Source organism: Melozone crissalis, unplaced genomic scaffold (assembly GCF_028551555.1).
Source record: "Melozone crissalis strain CALT ecotype California unplaced genomic scaffold, PUWL_Pcris_2 ptg000027l_1, whole genome shotgun sequence".
Taxonomy (NCBI): Eukaryota; Metazoa; Chordata; class Aves; order Passeriformes; family Passerellidae; genus Melozone; species Melozone crissalis.
This window is the reverse complement of record NW_026535805.1, coordinates 3,294,730-3,313,282: the sequence shown is the minus strand read 5'-3', so window position 1 is coordinate 3,313,282 and position 18,553 is coordinate 3,294,730. Positions and strand designations below refer to the sequence as shown.

Below are 18,553 nucleotides of genomic sequence, written 5' to 3'. Positions count from 1 at the left end.
GAAAAAAATATCACTTAAAGCATACTTATGGTACCACTAGTGACTTGAGCCTAAGCCTTTATATACCAAGTTCATTTTCAGGCCCTAAGAATTCTGTGGACAGTACCTCTGAAGAAACAGTTAACAAATATCCAAAGAAATACTTCAGACAGCAACAGTAAAAATACTTTAAAACTTGCAATAAGTCATCATTAACTAGAACCTTTTATTCCAACACTTTTTAAATATCCTGCTGCTTGCCTCTCAGTGGCATTCTTTTATATATATATGATTTTATGTGGAATTAATTCCTTTTCTTCCTTTTTGTAACCTATGTAGGAGTTTACAGCCCACTCTGAAAGCTCAGTTGCAATAAACAGTGTATATACACACCTACAGTATTTATACACATGCTTCTGAAATGCACATTATCAAAAGTACACAATTTAAAAATCTGATAAAGTGACACTGAGGCTAGAATGCCAGCTTCTCAGGCATTTTGAAATGCTGAATTGTCTTTGAAAAGCTCTATTATGTATAGCATCCATGTTTATTTATGCTGCCCTCTACGTGCTGACAGTAATGGGATAATTAATCATATACAATTCTTTCCTTCCTACAAGATCCTCTTCTGTATCCATCCACGATGCTTTCACTCCATTTCATTTCCTTAGCCAAATAAATATGGCTTCTAGGGAATATCTATTCCAGATAGCTTTGCCATGCTCTAAAGACAGTTTTGATTTCCTCCTGGCTTTCACCAGCACCCTCACCTCAGCATTTGAATATCTACCAAGACAACACATGAACTACATCTGTCTCTTGTCAACTCCCCAGTGATCAAAGAGCTTGTAAACTTAAAAGCCAGGTTTTACTAGAGAAAGGGAAAAAAAAAAAACTCGACCGAAATTAGAACACTAAGTGACTCCAATAGACCAAAGAAGACAGAATAGAAATGGTGTCTTATGGGGTTCCATCCCAAAGCTCCATGTACCAAAAATTGCATTTTTTGCTGGCCTACTTGTTTCTGCAAGTGAGAACTCTGTTATTGAGTCTACTGTAGTTAATATTTACAGCTCCTCATGTACTATTTATGATTAATTCCAACATCTAACATGATATAGACTGACCTTTAACTGAGGTTTACATAGATTCTTCTGTAACAATATGAAACATCTTACTTATTCAATTCTTGATAGAACAACATATGCCATATCCACTTTTCAGACCTCAGATGTTTAAAACCATTATGGAAAACTCTGAAGACCTGAAACCTTTACTGCATCCAGTCATTCTCTCACTTCCATTCATATCTTCTCAAGCATTTCTCAGAGTGGCTTTATTTATTTTAATTTTTCTTTTCTATTATGATTTCTATATTTATTCCTATATATTTTGACATTACCTTTCTTTATTAAGTTCCATACAGTTGATTTAAAAGAGGCCCTGAGGTTGCAATGTAAGGCTAACCTTGCTTGACTCTCTTGTTCTTTCAAGAGCTGTTTCCAGTCGTCATGTCACAGCTTGGGAAGTTTTTGAACATACTTTTCCTCAAGTCTAAAAGCTAATCTTTGCATACAAACATTACCAAAATCTGGACTCCCCTCTCAGCCCCTCAGTTTCCATTTGTAAAAGGAAGAGCTGTCTTCCAAAGCTGGACCCAAGGCATTCAGAGAACAATTTGTAAATGAAGAAGCTGAACATTTTTTTCAGAAAATGAGATACAAGGTTTGTGAGGATTAATTTCCTCTTTTTTCATAATCTGGCCCCTCAACATTCACAAATCATTCTTAAGCAACCCCTTCTTCTCATCATCTCAGATTTCATAGGAACATATTTCAACATGATTCTTCACCAAAATGGAACTCAAGAAAAAAAAAATCCATTTGGTATGTCAGATTTCATAATATAGTGAGGCAAATACCTAAACTAAGATTTCTATTTGTAATACTTATGCAGATTTTTCATTTCTGGTATTGCTTTGCTGCCCAACAGCTAGCCAGATGTAAATGCCAGATAAATTCAAGACAGTAATTTTAGTTGTATTAAGTGTAAATCTGACAAGGACATATTCTGCCATATGTAAAAAGCTTTTCAAGGATTTCTGATTTCTAGTAAAAGACATTGAAAAAACCCACCCTAAAGCCAAAAAATTTCTTATAGCCCCTCAGTTGTGGCGACTTACTCGGCTAATACAAAACTTAAGTTAAAAAAAAACCTGCTTGCTGATAGCGCTATTTCTTCTCAAAAATATTTTTTCTCTACCAAAAAAGTTTTATTTGGAAATTTGCTTCACCAAATGCTTACTTAAACCAAATAAATAAATAAATAAATAAATTTATTTTTACCGTTCCTAATTCACTATGATGGGAGCCAAAGAAACAGGTGTAAATCTATTAGACAGAGTTTTATCATTGCCAGTGACAATCAAAAGTCAGGATGGACTTTTGTTTTAAGTGTTAGCATTACCAAAAAAAAAAGGAAAAGAAAAGAAAAAGAAAAAATTTAAAATCTTTAGGCTGTTTGGATTCCATATAAATCTTTGATAAAATTCAAAGTAGTTAGTGATATATTTCAAAATACTAATTCTATTTTATTACTACTGCTATTTTATTTCATATTTAATAGATACTGACATGGTTATTAAAGAATGAGAAAAATAATTAAAAAACATCCTTATTGTACTCTGAATTAATACAGTTAATTCAAGCACTTCAATTATAGTTACAATGCATATATGCCAAATCAAAGATGTGACACCCAGTGGAACAACCCATTAACATTGACAGGAAATATCTGATAAGGCAGATACATCATTAAAATGTATTTGGTTTGTTTTCACAAGGTAGCATAAGTCTTGCAAGAGTGCTTGGTGAACTTCCAGATCTTATTAAATATTTATAATTAATCCTTACAAAGTAACATTTCACAATGTGTGTTCTAATTAAAGGGACACTGTCAGCTTGAATTTTTTTTTCTGATTTCACCCATCTAAAAACTTGCAATTTCGGTTCAAGTCCCATTTAGACTGGATATCCTACACTTTTGCTTAAGAAATGGGAAAACTTAAAACTCCTATGAAATTTTACAAGAATCTTTCACACAATCATGAGCACGGTATCAAATGCTCTGAGGTTACCTCTCCTCACTCTGTTCCTGCAAGCACAGTCTGCTTGGGGCTTTTTTTGATGTGTGATTAGTCTCCCCGTTGCTACTGCTGTTGCTACTCCATATAACCCCTTCTTAATTTTTAGAAACGCTACTTCCAAAAGGCATAAATGTAGCAAGGAGTACATCATGTACTCACAATGGAAATCTAACACTCAGTGAGATTGAGGGATTCATTCCTTTGATGTAGCTCATTTTTTCTTAACCTCAACTTTTTTTCCTTTTTTTTTTCTTTTGAGATAAATAATTAATCTAGGGAATCTTTTCTTTGAGCAAGTTTTTTTTTTACTCATACATCACGGTTCTGCTTTTGTGAAGTTGTATGCGAACAGCTTCCAAGAAAAGCAAAGGCTGCATGAAATTACTCCAAAGTGGTACCATTGAGCTCTCCTCCACATATTTATCTAGAATACTATGACTTACAGTAATCAAACCCACTTTGGTTCTTCCATGGCCAAGAATTATAAAACTGTTAGAATTACAAATGAAAATTATAATTTTGCATTTGTGATGCTTTGGATTGCATTATTGACCACTTGAACTCTTTGTTTCCTTTCACTAAATTGGAAGCTGAACTCCAGGACTTTGCTTACTGCATCCCACCTATTGAATGGGTCTGGAGTCCACAGGAGCAGACTAAAATTACCATGGATAGTACCTTCACCCTACAGGACTCTTGCTACTTGCTACAGCAGGCACAGACAATCTTTATTAGATGCTCACAGTCTAATCTCAGGTTTGCACCTAATGTTTGAAAGTGGCATAATCTCTAATAAAAAGTCAAATCCCTGAACATAACACTCTTGATGGTCTGTGGTGGAATGGCTTTGGGTGAGGGTGGAGAGTGGAATACATCTTTTTCCTTAATTGATACAAATCTGCCACAGAAAGTTCCCCTCTGAAAGACAGGCCTACACTAACACACATATACACTAACACACACATACACTAACACACACTCTTTCCCAGGTCTGAAATCCCAGTGCTGAGGCTGTTCAGGGGTGGCACAGACAGACGAAGGTGAGACTCACATTATTTCCTTCTGTATAGCTTTCCTTGACACACAGGCACCTGTATGGTTTCACAGCTGTGTCACAATCATCAGCATGGCCATGGCAATTACACCTGAAAGAACAATAGGTGGTGTCAAAAGTTAGAACATGAAAACACATCTGTGCAAAAACGTATTACACAGTCACAAAGTCAATTTTGTGTATTACATAGCCTGGTTCTTTATTAAGAACAAATAAATGTCACCGAAGAGAATGTTCTTAGGTGCAGTAAATTACAAAAGATTACTTCACTCAATATATTTTTAAGCATCAACAATTGCTTTTCAAGAAAGTAAAAACCAGCATGTAGTAGAGCTACTCTTGCCTTATATGATATGTAATGAAAACTGTATTGCAGTATGTAACATTGATATGTAAGTTTTTGTTAAATAAATTACAATTATTTATCAATATTAAAACTTCCAGTGTGGCTCTAGTTTTTCAAGGAATAATTCTGAATTTTAACCCATTTTATCTCTATTAAAATTTCCAATTCTTACTAAAATAAAATCTGTATAGGGTCTTAATTAATAGTCAATAACCATACCACTCTACCTGCAAGGCTGCTCTTCTGGAAGCATGACACAGCTTTGCAAACTACAGCTGAAATTATTTTACTGTAACATCATCACCAATGTAAAGCTGTTTTAGTAAACGCATTATCATAATACATCTAAATCAATAATAAAAATATATTAATAAGATAGAAAATTTTAAAGTAAACAAGACTTCTAACAGGGCACTTTCTCTCAAAATGAGAGCTACCAATATAATTTCAGGAATAACAATACTTACAAATCTGCACCATATGCTTCTTGCAAACTATTTCATTGCCAAATTTGCATATTATTTCCAGGGCATAATTAGTCCCTTCACAAGACAGCACACTTATCATATACAATAAAGTTGTCAGTCACAGATAGTACAACAGTTTTACTGACAGCTACCCAATTTTGAAAGGAAAACTCCAACTAAAACAAAGGAAGAGCTCTGCACTGACTGCTAAAATTGCCATGTCTGGGAATCTACAGCTTGGAAGAGTTACTGAAATAAAGCACAAGCCATTGTTTCAGACATAAGCCTTTGCTTAGAGGCATTGGTAATTCCAAGGAAAGGATTGCTTTTGACAGATTTGTGTAATAAGTATAATTAATTGTAAAAAAAAATGTGAGCAAACAGTTTTACAAAACAGTACACCAGTCATTTCCAACTTGATATACTGCTTCAGACCAAATTCCTTTCTCAATCATAGATGTAAAAGCAAAACAAGTTGATCAAATTTTAGGCAGGTCCCTATATGCCATGCAGAGTAACAGTCAGAGACACTGCTGGATGTGGGAAGAATCACATAACACTTACCTTCCACTGACTGTAATTTCATTAACTCCATAATACCTATGCCTAAAATTTACCCAAGGTTCACTAGTGTGATACTGGCCACGGAGATGAATCCTCACTTGTGTAGCTTTTACAAATTCTTGAAGAGATGGAGTATTATAAAAATCATTGTAACCAGGTCGGTGATTTGGTTCCGGAGTAAGAACACTGAAAGTTAGATTACCACGAGAATACGGTGTAAAGCTGTTTAAATAGAGAGGAAAACAAATTAAACTCAAAATATTACATATTTTACAGATTCTAGCCCCTAACATACTGTTTCTCAGACAGGGTCTCAACTGTAAATGGTAGTTTCATGCTTTCTGAGTAAAAATTCTTATGTCAGTGGATTTCCAGTCACCAGAATTCAAGATGGGGAAAAGAAATGTTCTCTATATGACTGTTTTGTCTGTTAAACTACCATGCTCTTTTCCAGACCCAAAATTTCCAATTAAAAGTAAAGCCTTTAGCAGGCAACTTCAAAATATGATTAAAGTGTGATTGATACAGTGTCACCTGCACACATTTTCAAGAGATTTAACACACTGTCCTTGAGAAACCCGAACTAGGCTTGAACCACGTAAGGAAAACATTCAGTCGACTAACACAATAATTAATAGGCTTACGTTGTTAGTAATACACCTGCTAAACACATTAAAAAAGCATACAGAAACAATTGTTATATTTTGAATTCCAGAGTCACGGGACCATATTATCTGCTCCTCTGATGATATGGTTAGAAACACATGCTACCTTCTAGCAAGTGAAGGACAAGATAATGTAATGGAAAGCAGTAAGATTGAGAATAAAACCACATATTTGAGCCCAGGAAGGGGAAGGACAGTCCTGAGAATTCAAGTAAAACTGAGTAAACAAGTAGATACAAAGTGCATGTTTGCACAACTTGGTACGAATTATGTCATGTAGGTCTATGTACTAGGCAGAGTTTAGCCTCTGGAAGAGAAAAGAATGTCTGCTTATTTGCACACCTACATGGGATCATTAAAAATAGGTATTACATTATCATGTAATCACCTGGCACCTGACATGCAACACTCAAAAAATGTCATTTGAAAATATGTCAGTTTTTGAAAGATGAGATTTCTAGTTAGGCTAGGTCTGCTGAGCCAAGCTCTTCTGTCTTCATGAAGGATCTTTGAATTTCCTGAGTTCCTAATCCAGTTCAGTGCTTCACAAAAATCTCAGTGGAATATATCTGTTTCTCTGGGTGATTATGCCTTCTCTTTCCCTCCACAGAAAACTAAATAAAGTATATTTTTTCCATGTCGTATAGAACTGTAATGGAAATGCTTAGACAGGTACAAATGGCAGATAAACAACACCGTGTTGGTATGGAAGCATCAGAAGGAACAGCAGAAAGACTGTAAGGCTGATGGCAACTAGATAAGCAGGTCATCAAGATTTTAGGGCATCTACATGCAGTTTCTCAGGAAAACAAAGGAGATTCTAAAATAAGGGGCAGCCAATATTCAGACTAAGCAAAGATTTAAGCCTCTGACAGGGGGATAAAGGACAGTGAGCAACTCCTAACTTACATAGGTGGTACAGGATGGAGAAACAAAAACCTTAATCACTTTCATTTCCTAAAGGACACAAAAGAGAGTCCATTCAGTACTAGCATGTGATCACCAAAACAAGAACCATCAAGCTACGGTAAGGATTTCAAAACCAAGGTTCTTTGTCTTCCATGTAAATCCAGGGAATCCTAGATAGACCACTAGGACACAAGGACACTGGTGTCTAAATCCTGGACAGACAATCTGGACATGTCTTGGCAGCTACAAGTTTGTGGGTATGAAAGAAAGAGAGAGAAACAAGTTTTGTTTTACAATAAAATCCTCCAGGGAACTCTGTTACACTGCTGACATAAATTTGGGGCTTTGTTCCAACAGTAGCTCCTCTTTAAGCACACAGAATATTCACCAATATATGTCTTATCACTTAAAGCTTTCTGTACATCAGCTCTACCCAAAAATTATTCATTCATATAATTTCCTATCATCATTTACATTTTAATTGAAGGGGAGAAACTGTGTTGCTTAGAAAACAGTCCATTTATTTATGGAAACAGTCCATATTTAATTCCTCTGCTCTTTTTTAAAATTATACAAATTCATATTTTGGGGTTGAAAAAGGTATTGTACCTCACTTATTTATCCAAAAACATCTGTCTTACTTAAGATATTTCCCTTTTCCTCTACCCTCTGCTTCACAGATCAGCAATAAGATTTCTTTCCAGAAGAATGGTGTAACTCAAATGACCTTATGCTCCTCTCCTCAGAATACTGAACTCCTGGAGAACAGACAAAGATGCTGACACTTGAAAAGTCTTAGAAAGGTAGAAAAAGTGGGGATAAAAAAAAAAAGGCAAAGTACCTACAGCACCTGGAAAAGTATTTTCTCACTGATTCCTAGCCAAGTACTAAACAAATCTAATACTGACTGGCATCTGAACTCAGGCAAGAAATAATGCAGCTGAATGTATGCAGGGGCAAAATTTCAATTATATATATGTATGTGTACATACACAGGTATGTGTGTGTGATAAGGTAACATATTAACTATTATGTACGTTATACACTATATATAGTAAATGTATATTTTATATATTATACAGGTTTCAATTTTCACATGTTAATTGAAAGTAAAAGGGCTTGCAACGTATTTCTAAATGGTAATAATCCTTCTTGTCCCTCCTCCCAGAGTTTTATATCACTTCTTGCTTAGAAAGATGAGAAAGCTTCAAGATACCATTTTCAACTCATTTCTTACATGCATTGCGTAACTAGCAGGGTTGAATGACTGGCATTTGTACTTCAGTCTGGCCTCTTTCCTAAGCTTCAGAACAAGTTGCCCTCTCAGAGATCAGAAGGTAGACCTCCATATTTACTAGACTGTTTAGAACAATGTTGTATTAGTGCCTTCCTCCACTTATCCTCCCAGTGTTCTGCAATTCTACTGACAATAGCCATCAAAACACTAACACGTAACATTTTGAAACTCTGCCTCAAAAATAACAGAGGAATCAATTGACTCAGACTCATAAATTATTAAAATCTGATAAAAATTACAGGAGACTTTTTGGCAATTTTGAGTTGAAAGGTCATGTTTAGGATCTTTGATATATTCAGCAATCCATAACAAATGACTGTACCAAATTAAAACATTCTATCTCATTGGGACATAGCAGTGAAACGTGTCAGGATGTTACCTGTTCAAACCATCTGTATTATGCAGATAATACTCACTCATACCTATGCATCTGGAGACAGTTGACAGAATCTGGTTTTTCCAGATATCCATTGTTCTCCATTTCAAAAATACTGCAATTTCTAGCAAAATATTGCCAGTCTTCCCATTCTAGATCATCTCTTTTTTTCCTCTCAATTTTTATTGCTTCAGGGTGTGGGCTAAAGAACTGCAGTATAATATAGAATACCTACAAAAAGATAACAAATTTATGAACTGATATTAATGGCTAAGTTGTAAAACAATGAAAATGTAAACCCTTTTTTTAATGTAACTATACAGTCTGCTTTACCACTCATAGACAGAAGTAGCCATATTTCATCTCACATATTCCTAACTAAAGCCAGAGAGAATCTTTTTTGTTGAACAAGCTCTTTGATTTCTCAGACACTATCAGACAACTACCGAACTACTGCATCAGAACTTTACTTTTTCTCAAAGACTGAAAATGCACTACAAAGTCAGGTACACAATTTGTTAAAGCCATGTTATTTTGGTAAAAATGAAAGTTGTAACTTTGTGGTGCCAAATATTCAACAAGTTGTTTGTCTGACAGCAGGTAAGTTTTTTTTTTTTTAATTCTACATATTTTTAGCTCAGAATCTCATCAAATATCTTGTTTTAAACAACACTTCCCTCAGCATACTGCTTAAGCAGAAGTGTGTGTATCAAGTAAGCAAAATTCAAGAGTTTCACATTCATTTAAAATCACTTTTAACTAAACAACGAATGTTTACATACGTAGCCAAAGCCTCTCATCATATTCTTTCCCTACTCACCAATAATTAAAAAAGAATAGGCCAGAAAGAATACACAGAAATTTGGTGAATTCCCTACTGTGAATGCAGCCCCTGTTCTGATATGTCCCAGTTTCCAAGACATCCTGACATTCTTCAAGAGCCTAGTGGAGGCTTAGGAGCAATATGGCCTCTTCAATAACTACACCTTCTTATTTTCTCCTTTCCTCCCGCATATTCCTTGAGAGGATAATCTATCACCTCCAGAACATCTACAAACAGAAACACCCTCTAATATGTCAATGTGCATTTGATACATTAAATTTCATTTATCTGCAGTCAGTTTTCTACCAGCAGGTACAAAACAAGCACCTTAAGTTTTAATAGAAATTAAAATAAAAGTTGAAATTTACAAAAGTGGAGTTAAGAGACAACAATCAGTTTTCAAATACTGGTGCCTTCACACAGGATCAACTCTTGTGTTTCTACTCTAGATTACTGCTGGTTAAAACAGGCACATCAAAAGAGAATGCTGAGAACCATAATGCATTTTGTTGCCTTTTGCACTGTTACATGCCAATAAAGGAAACTTTCTTCCTGGTCCTCTAAGGATAACATTTTAAAGCATAAGGTTTGAATATCCTCAAAATTGCAACGCGATATCTATAAAAATCTTAGTTTTGTTTTAATAAATGGCAAACGGCATCTTCCCATTACCTGATACTGTCCATTTTGTAAATCTATTGTGATTGAAACACCACGATCCAGACCTGCAGTATTAGCAAACACAGATGAAATCCAAGTGGTCCCAATGTCATTATCATTGATGTAGTGGAGAGGGTGGGCTTCTGCATCCAGCCTCAGCACCCTGTCATTAGTGGTATCATCTGCACCATTAGGGATGCAGTACCTCTGTATCAAAGGGTGTACCCGGGGGTGACTTCCAGGACAGCGGCACTCAGACTGCGTATGAAGATGAGGGAATTTTCCAGAGAATACTTCCAAAATGTCTCTGTCACAGCATAGAGAATAGTAATTAGATACATGACATCAAGAACAAATGTCACTTTGTGCATCTAGGTTCACAGATTAAACAAAATTCAGGTTAGATTATAGTAGAAGCCCTAAACTCCTGATGTAAACTCGTAAGAATGGGGCACTCAGCTAGGAGTGAAGGCTCCCCCCAAGGTCTCTACATTATCAATGGCAGCAGTAGACATCTTCAGAAAGTACCTGTGAAGAACCATCCTGGAGCTCCTTCCATTGCTCCACACATATGGAGTCCTTCAGACACCAAGGGAAAGGAATTCTTTGGTAAGATGTCTAAAGCTAAACAGATTAATCCCACCATAGATGCATGGAGAAAAACTCTTAACATTTTATTGCAGCATCATGTCTGACTCCAATCAGCAGTCTGGATTCTGTTCTTAAACACACCATAGTGCCAATGTACTGCCTGCAAGCACAGTGAAGTTCAATGTTTGCACTCAAATCCTCCCAAAAGACCAGTTTGAACGATATCATATTGTAACTTAGGAAATCTGGATAGAAATATTTTCACTTTTAGTTAATTTCTATGAAGATGTCCCCTTTTTTAACTGCAATCAACCTAGTCATGTCAAATCATTGAGATACTTCAGTTCCCTCTGACATCAGCATCTGCAATAAATACAAAGGTAGGTAGGCAGGCAAGCAAGCAGATATATGGATGACAGGAACAGTTCTTATCTGCTCATTGCTGATACAAAGGAAGGATTTTGTGAGTTTAGAAGAGACTGAATTTTTATATTTAAACCTTGTAACTTTTCCCATTTTCCTACTTGATCAGTAAGAATGTAATTTTGTGTGCTTATTAAGCAAATAAATACTTGCTAGCTGCCACTACAGCCTTCACAGAACCCAGAGTTACACAACTTTTTACATATCCATAGCCTAAATTAACTGGTATGCAGACAAGACTTTCCTTCCCAGTTTATCCCAGAGAAACATTTTGCACCATGCTATTTGTGGATATAAAATCAAATCTAGAAAGACATCAGTAGGTCAAAACAGTCTGTAAAATACCTTAATTTTCAATTGTTAAGCTTTATTCATTTTACTGACCTAAATTGTAGTTCAAAAGATTTGACAAGCATTGCTCTGAGAAATACAACCACCGTGATTTTCATAAAACTTGGAATTCAGATTCACATTAATGCTTCCAATTCACAGGAGCTCAGTTCATCATAATGTCCTGCAGACAGCTGAGCTCTGAGGAAACTGCTCTACATCTTATTGAAAGACTATCATTAAGCAGCCTGAAGGTCTGCAGTTCTGAGTGTCATTGTGTGCAGCCTCCCCGGAAGCACCACGCAGACAAATAGGACCTGACTACTTCTGGCCAGCCTGAAATGACTGGATTAATCCAGCATGAGCTGGATAACAAAGGTAACATCTCTTTGTAATGTGCTAGGAAGGGAGGCTGGAGGGCAACAGAAATTGCAGTGGCAACAGTAATTTGGCCTCAGGAACAAAGGAAGTCAAAGCAATTGCCCAGGCCTCTGTGGGCTGAGGGAGCTAAGTCATTGGTGGCTTATGGTGACAACTTAGTCTGAAGAGCAAGGGACAGTGGCACCTCAGGGCAGGGGTGTGTGTGTGGGGCAGGCGAGCACCAGACTACCTGACATCGATACTGTGGGGAAGTGAAACCAGAGGAAAGCAACAGCTAAGCACAGGGAGCCAATCTTCCAGCCACAAAGCCAGCCTGCCAATCCTAGGAATGCCTGTCCTCCCCATCAGACTGGCATCTGAGTGGTCCAGTTTTGACCCTGCAGCTCCCTTCCTTGCCCTACCATTTACACACAGCTCGGAGGAAGCTTAGCAAGTCTTATCCACCAGGACTAAGCTTATCAGCACACACTATTATGACAGAATTATGATGAGTAGGTAACACCTAGACAGTTTATAAGCATTGAAATCTAGCAACTGGATCTACTCTCTGCAGAATACATACTAAGTCAGGTTGTAGCAAGGACAACAATAACAAGGAGAGCACATATTTATTACAGTGTTTGCTTCACTACATATATACTACACACACCACTACATACATCAAGCCTGTTTAAGCAACAGTTCAAAAGCAAAACGCATTCAGTGGTTGAATTTATTTTAACTCAAGATTTTTTAGATTAAAGGTAATCTTTGAAATGAGGCTCAGGAAACTACATCATCACAAGCAATTATCTAAAGGAAACATCTGAAAAGCACTACACTTTGGGAAATAAGCATATTGTTATCTACACTTCTTTCTCACCACACTCTTATTTTGCTACAAAAATAAAAGTTCTTTACCTGTTTGTAAGTGCCACTGAGTAAAATCGAAAATCTTGCATTCTTCCAACAAATTGCTCTAAACCTAAGGAAATATACTATAAATAATCTATTGAGCAGAAGGCAGCTTTGCACTGCATGAGAGCACCTTTAATTCAGCACTCAGAAATCTCTCTTGCACAATTACCCCTCCTGAATGAAACCATCTTGGGCCTGGACAAAACTATAGAGGGCAGTGACTTAATTTTTTTGATAAAAAAGAATGATTTATAATAACTTTATAAGAACATTTTGTACCTATCTCTTTTCTGATTAGAGAGGTGGCACAGGGACCGGCTCATTAGACAGAAGTAATGAGCCAGTCCATGTGCCACCTCTAATTAGAGAAGAGATACAGTAGGTACAACTGTACCTATCAATTTATACAATAAAGATAAAAAGCATTTTAAAAGATTCCTTTCTTTTCCATGATTATTAGCTATCCAGCATTCAGAATCAAAATCACAACAAAGTACATTTCCAAATACAAGCTTTAAGAAATGGGGAACAGACTACTTTCTTGCCCAAAGCCACAATAAAACTGTTTATGGGACATATTTTTAGAACCAACTTCAAATTGTGCATGTTCCTGAAGAGCAATAGTTAGTGTTCTTACACCTGCAGAGCCAAGAATTAGTAAAAAGTAACCAAACATCCCCCACTGTTCTTCAATGATCATGTCATGATATAGAACATATAAAACTCTACATGTAGATGAAGAGTAAAACTTTCAGGCATTACTAGAGGCTGAAAGATTCTCATTCTGCCATGGTTTATATGAGTATTGATAAAACTGAAGAACACAGACAGCCAGAAACCTTCAGCTCTCTTCCTGACTCTGCAGAGAGAGTAGTCTAGTCACCATGCAAAATTCCATTCTGAAACAGAATATATATTCCCTATATTTACTCAGAAAAACTACAGGCAGAAATTAGTGGAATAAGTCACTTTACATACATGTGTTAGAGAATTCAGGAAAACCCATCATATAAATTATGATCATCTACCAAACATCAATCTATTCCTATACATAGATGTTTTGTAGATGATCATAATTTATTCTATCTTCAAGCCAATCTTTTGAGAAAGATAATTGAAAATACGAATTTTCTTCCACAGTAAGGTATTACTTCTCACCATATATGTAACTTAAATTACTCACATGCTTCTTTTAACCACATAATGTATATTTTGACTATTCCAGTGCATTCCACTAAAGTACTACAAGATTTACCTGTGAAGCTTTGTCCAATTTGCAGAGTACCATCATCATCAGTATCTATAACTGTTCCCATAAGAGTCCTTGAATCAAAAGCTGTGTTATCATCTTCCCAACCATTCAAGAAGAAACTAATTCGGCTGTGATGCACCTATAGAATCAAAGGGGCAAACACATGCTTTATCATGCAATCACTTTAATTTCTCTACATTTTTTTGTCTATCACTGATTAACTGATAACATTACCTCAGGCTATTTGTTGTGTGTCTTTATTTTTGGTGCCTACTGAAAGCAGTTACCTCTTTTTCATTAACGTATCACCACTCAGATGCAGAGGGTATAAAATTTCTACAGGGGTTAAAGAAGGAACTACAGCACAGGGATCTGGTGGAGATGGAGGGGAAGGGAAAAAAAGAAGGCTGGGTGTGTTTCACAAGGTACAAGGCTGGTTACAGCTCCACCACCACTTTGGGCCATGGGCACATGTTACAGCTGTCACAGCTCTTCTCATACATCACTTCAAACAGGCCTCAAGGGGCTGCACACCATGCTCAAGATAATCAAACACAGGCCTCCAACAGCCCTCAAAATGCCTCCCTAACCCAAGCATGCTTCTTCTACAAGGGCTGAAGGGAACGGTATAGGAACTGCCTACATCTGCTTTACACCCACTGGGTAATTCCCTTTCATCCAGGGAACCCTTGGCTAGGAATATGCACTCAGCCAGCACCCCAGGGCACTGTTTTCTGCAAGTGCTCCCTTTCCTGCCAATTCATTTTAAATCTGAGCTAACATTCATAGAAATTCTTTATGGCATTCTCCCAGCTTCACAAAGTCACAAGATGCTGAGCTTTGACAAAGTTGGGGGTTTTTTTGCATTAGAAATGCTTAGACTTAGGTTACCCAAAATTAGGAAAAGTTTAATAATATGGGAGTGCCTTTCAGCCTTACATTATATGAAATTCAGTATTCTCATTTAAAAAATCCAGGCCCACACAAACTGAAAACCAGAAGTATTATGGCTATATTCAGGTTTCCATCAATGAAATTAATTATAGAAACTACGTTGGACTTACCAAAAATTTTTATTTCAATAAATTTATTTGCAAAAAAATTAAATTACATGGGTTTTAGCAATGTTTAGCTTGCATAAAGCTTTTTTCACATGATAACTTGGTAGCTTTAAACTTTTGAAACACCATTTTGCTGCCGCCAATTAAGAGAGCATTATTTTAATTCTGCAGGGACGTATGCCTGATGAATCAAGTCTATCAAGGCAAATAAAACTAGAGTGCTTTAGCCCATCTTGACAGTCATGCCAATCAAAAGAAAATAAACCTGGAATTACTGCTTCCATAAGAACAATACCTATGTGAGGACACAGAAGGTTTACAAGCCAGAATAATTTGTTGCACAAAAAGGAAAGACAGAACTTATTTACCAGTTAACAAAATACCAGCTTGAAAACCACAATATAAGCACACACAATACTACTCTGACAATAAAATCTTTCAAATTTCAGACCAAGATAAATGGACACAATTATCTATAAATCTGAGCTCAGATGATCAGCATCTGTGCCTTGAGCAACATGAGCCTATCAGCATTTTAAGAAAGAAAACATGAAATAAAATGGAGGAGTTTGTTTGGCCTTTTTTCTTTTGGCTTCACACAAGATTGTACAAATGAATTTTTCCTCCTTAAACTGTACTTTCAAACATAAACATGTATGCTGAGCTTTACTGCCATTTCCAGATTCAGTCAATATTTCCCAAATTTAGACAGGAATATTTATTGCCCTTCCACTGATGGAAATTTGAAGGCTATTATCATAATTACTAAGCCTTGAGATTTGTTCAAAAAGTTATTGCATATGAGTTTCACCACTCAAAATACATTTCTCCATTTTAAATTATCTTTTGTGTTGACACATCAATGACCTAAATATAACAACTTCTTTATTTAATTTTAATACAAAGCCCTCTAAACATCTGATGCCCTATTTGCAAGAGCCTAAGTATACGTATATATTGTGGTTACATTGCATTTTTTTCTGCATCACATTTTTTACAGCCTGTTACTGTCATTTGGTGTTTGACTGTTATCATCATAAAAGATACAGGCTTTTCTACTTTGTTATTTGTAGCATTATCTCATGTTTTACAACATCTTTGCACAACATGCCTGCACATGAAATATAACTAGTGAAAAGTTCTCAGTGGTATTAATGCATAAAAAAGAATGTGGTTCCATCTCTACTGTCTTTACCCAGCCAAAAGCTGATGAACAGCCAATTTTCCTTTATCACATTAGCACAGCCATGAGGGAAACACATTTGTTCTAGTCAGCTACACTAAAGATACTATTACCAATCTAACATATACATGTTTTATATCAGCAGTATTCTCAGAGTATGAGGGAGCCAACAATATATTAACACTAGCATGACAGTTTATTTAAGAAAAGAAAATTGTCTCTGTAGAGGGACAGAAGTTAGAAATGTATGGCTAAAGCTCAGTGTCACTGGTCTAATAAAGGTAATAATTCTTAAGCTTTCTTTATAGCAGGTAACACTCCTGTGGCAGCTCTGTCATATCATTCAAATAAAAATGTTGCCTTTTACAAGTTTAAGAGTACCTTTATTTTTAGTCAGATATGAAGCATGTTTCCGCTTTCCTGTTTCCACTGTAAAACATTTCTAAGGGGAATTCAGAAATGGGCACGCTCACCCCCATCAGCTTCTTCAAAACTTACTGTCTCAGGCACAGCTTTATAGGACCTAATTCTGCCTCCCCCTGTGGCAAGCAGTGTGTTCACCTCCATGCACCCCATACTAAAATCAGGGGGTCCATTCATGACTTAAGAGTGACAGAATTGGGCCCTAAGTGACCAGGTATTTTTACTTGTTGAAAATAGGTGACTAATGACAATTTTAAATCTCCCTCCCCCCTCCCCCACCACCAATCTCTTTGTATTAAATAGGATTTAGAATAGTTGGGTTTAATATAGCACATCCCCAAGGTAGCCCTAAGCACTTTACAATGCTGAATTGGATATCAGTAGTGCAGTGACTGTGTAAGGCAAAGGCAGCAGTCATTATGCATTTGGCAGTAGCTCAATGTAATGATCCCCCTGCTGGTTATTAAAGGGGGTATGAATATCTGACATGGGAGGAAAATGTAGGAGGGAAACCATGTGTGGTATAAAAAATCCCAGTGGCTCTCCACTGTGGGAGGAGAGGAGGTCTCAAAGTTTGGTGTCAGTTTAGACTAAGCTAAATAAGAAAAGGCTGGCACCAAATGGGCTGTTTGATGTAGTTATTTAAGGTCTCCTGACTGTTAGCATTAAATTCCATACAATAGCATAGAACTAAAAGACACTTTCTCTCCTGACTAGGACAACAGGATTATTCCCCAGTTGTCCTTATTAATAATGTTCAATAAGAATTTGCCCCAAGAGAGTAACAAGAGATGGGTAGGAAAGGTTGGCTGCGTGGTTGTGCAGAGCACAGGACCAGAAGCCTGGGACATCAGCACTCTAATCCCAGCTCTACAACCACCTCTCACTCCTGTGCTTCCCCATCTGTCAGCAAATCACCTCTCAAGGAGGTGGCAAGGTTTAGTTACTAAGATCCATTTGCTCTGAAACTACATCAGCATCTGCCAACATAGAACCTAATACCAACTCCAAGCAATGGAAAATCCATTTGATGGTGAACTGAGGTGGTGAAAGATATCAATACTCTTTCCTCTAATAGCACTCTCGGTGTGATCTGGAAGAGTTTCAAAGATGAGAGGTACAGGGCCAAAGAGCTGACAGGCAAATTCCTTCAGTGCATCCCAAGTTAAGCTTATAGCTCTCTAGCACAAACAAACTGTGCATCAGAGACAGCAATACCAAACAAAAGCCCTTCCTAGCAAGGAAAGCTTCCCTGCCATATGGGTCACAGTACTGCAGAATCACAGACAGGGTAAGGTTGGAAGTACCACAGTGGATCATGTGATACAACCTCCCTGCTCAAGAAAGGGTCATTCCAGATAATATGTGGCACAGGATTGTGCCCATGTTACTGCTAATGAGACAGGTACAGGAAATTTATTATCATTTTATTTTCTTACCTAAAGATCTGTGCTCTTCAGATCCTACTCACAAAAACACAACAATGAAATTTAACATGAATTTTGCCACTTGGTTTGGATCAAGTAGAACTGTCATGCAAACAAAAGCCAGTATCTTCACATATTAAGAGCTAACAGAACTGCTAACTTCCACCACATTGCAGTAATCTGTGTGGCAAAAAAGAAACATCACAACCAAATACTCCAGAGCAGTTGCACTGGTTAAGAGACTATGGCAAAAAGCAGAAGCTCCTTGACTGAAGAATACCATGGGTTCTTTCTTTC

At 36.7% G+C, this 18,553-nt stretch overlaps 1 protein-coding gene across 1 annotated transcript in view; it reads right to left on the bottom strand.

Annotated features, from left to right (window-relative positions):
* USH2A (usherin) overlaps positions 1-18,553 on the bottom strand; it is a 373,967-nt gene that overhangs the window by 329,120 nt on the left and 26,294 nt on the right. The window contains exons 3-8 of the mRNA XM_054280520.1: positions 14,166-14,301; positions 12,914-12,977; positions 10,301-10,595; positions 8,852-9,036; positions 5,559-5,780; positions 4,179-4,272 (exon numbers count right to left, since the gene is read on the bottom strand). Of these exons, the coding sequence (XP_054136495.1) occupies positions 4,179-4,272; positions 5,559-5,780; positions 8,852-9,036; positions 10,301-10,595; positions 12,914-12,977; positions 14,166-14,301 (996 nt within the window). The remainder of the gene's footprint in view (positions 1-4,178; positions 4,273-5,558; positions 5,781-8,851; positions 9,037-10,300; positions 10,596-12,913; positions 12,978-14,165; positions 14,302-18,553) is intronic.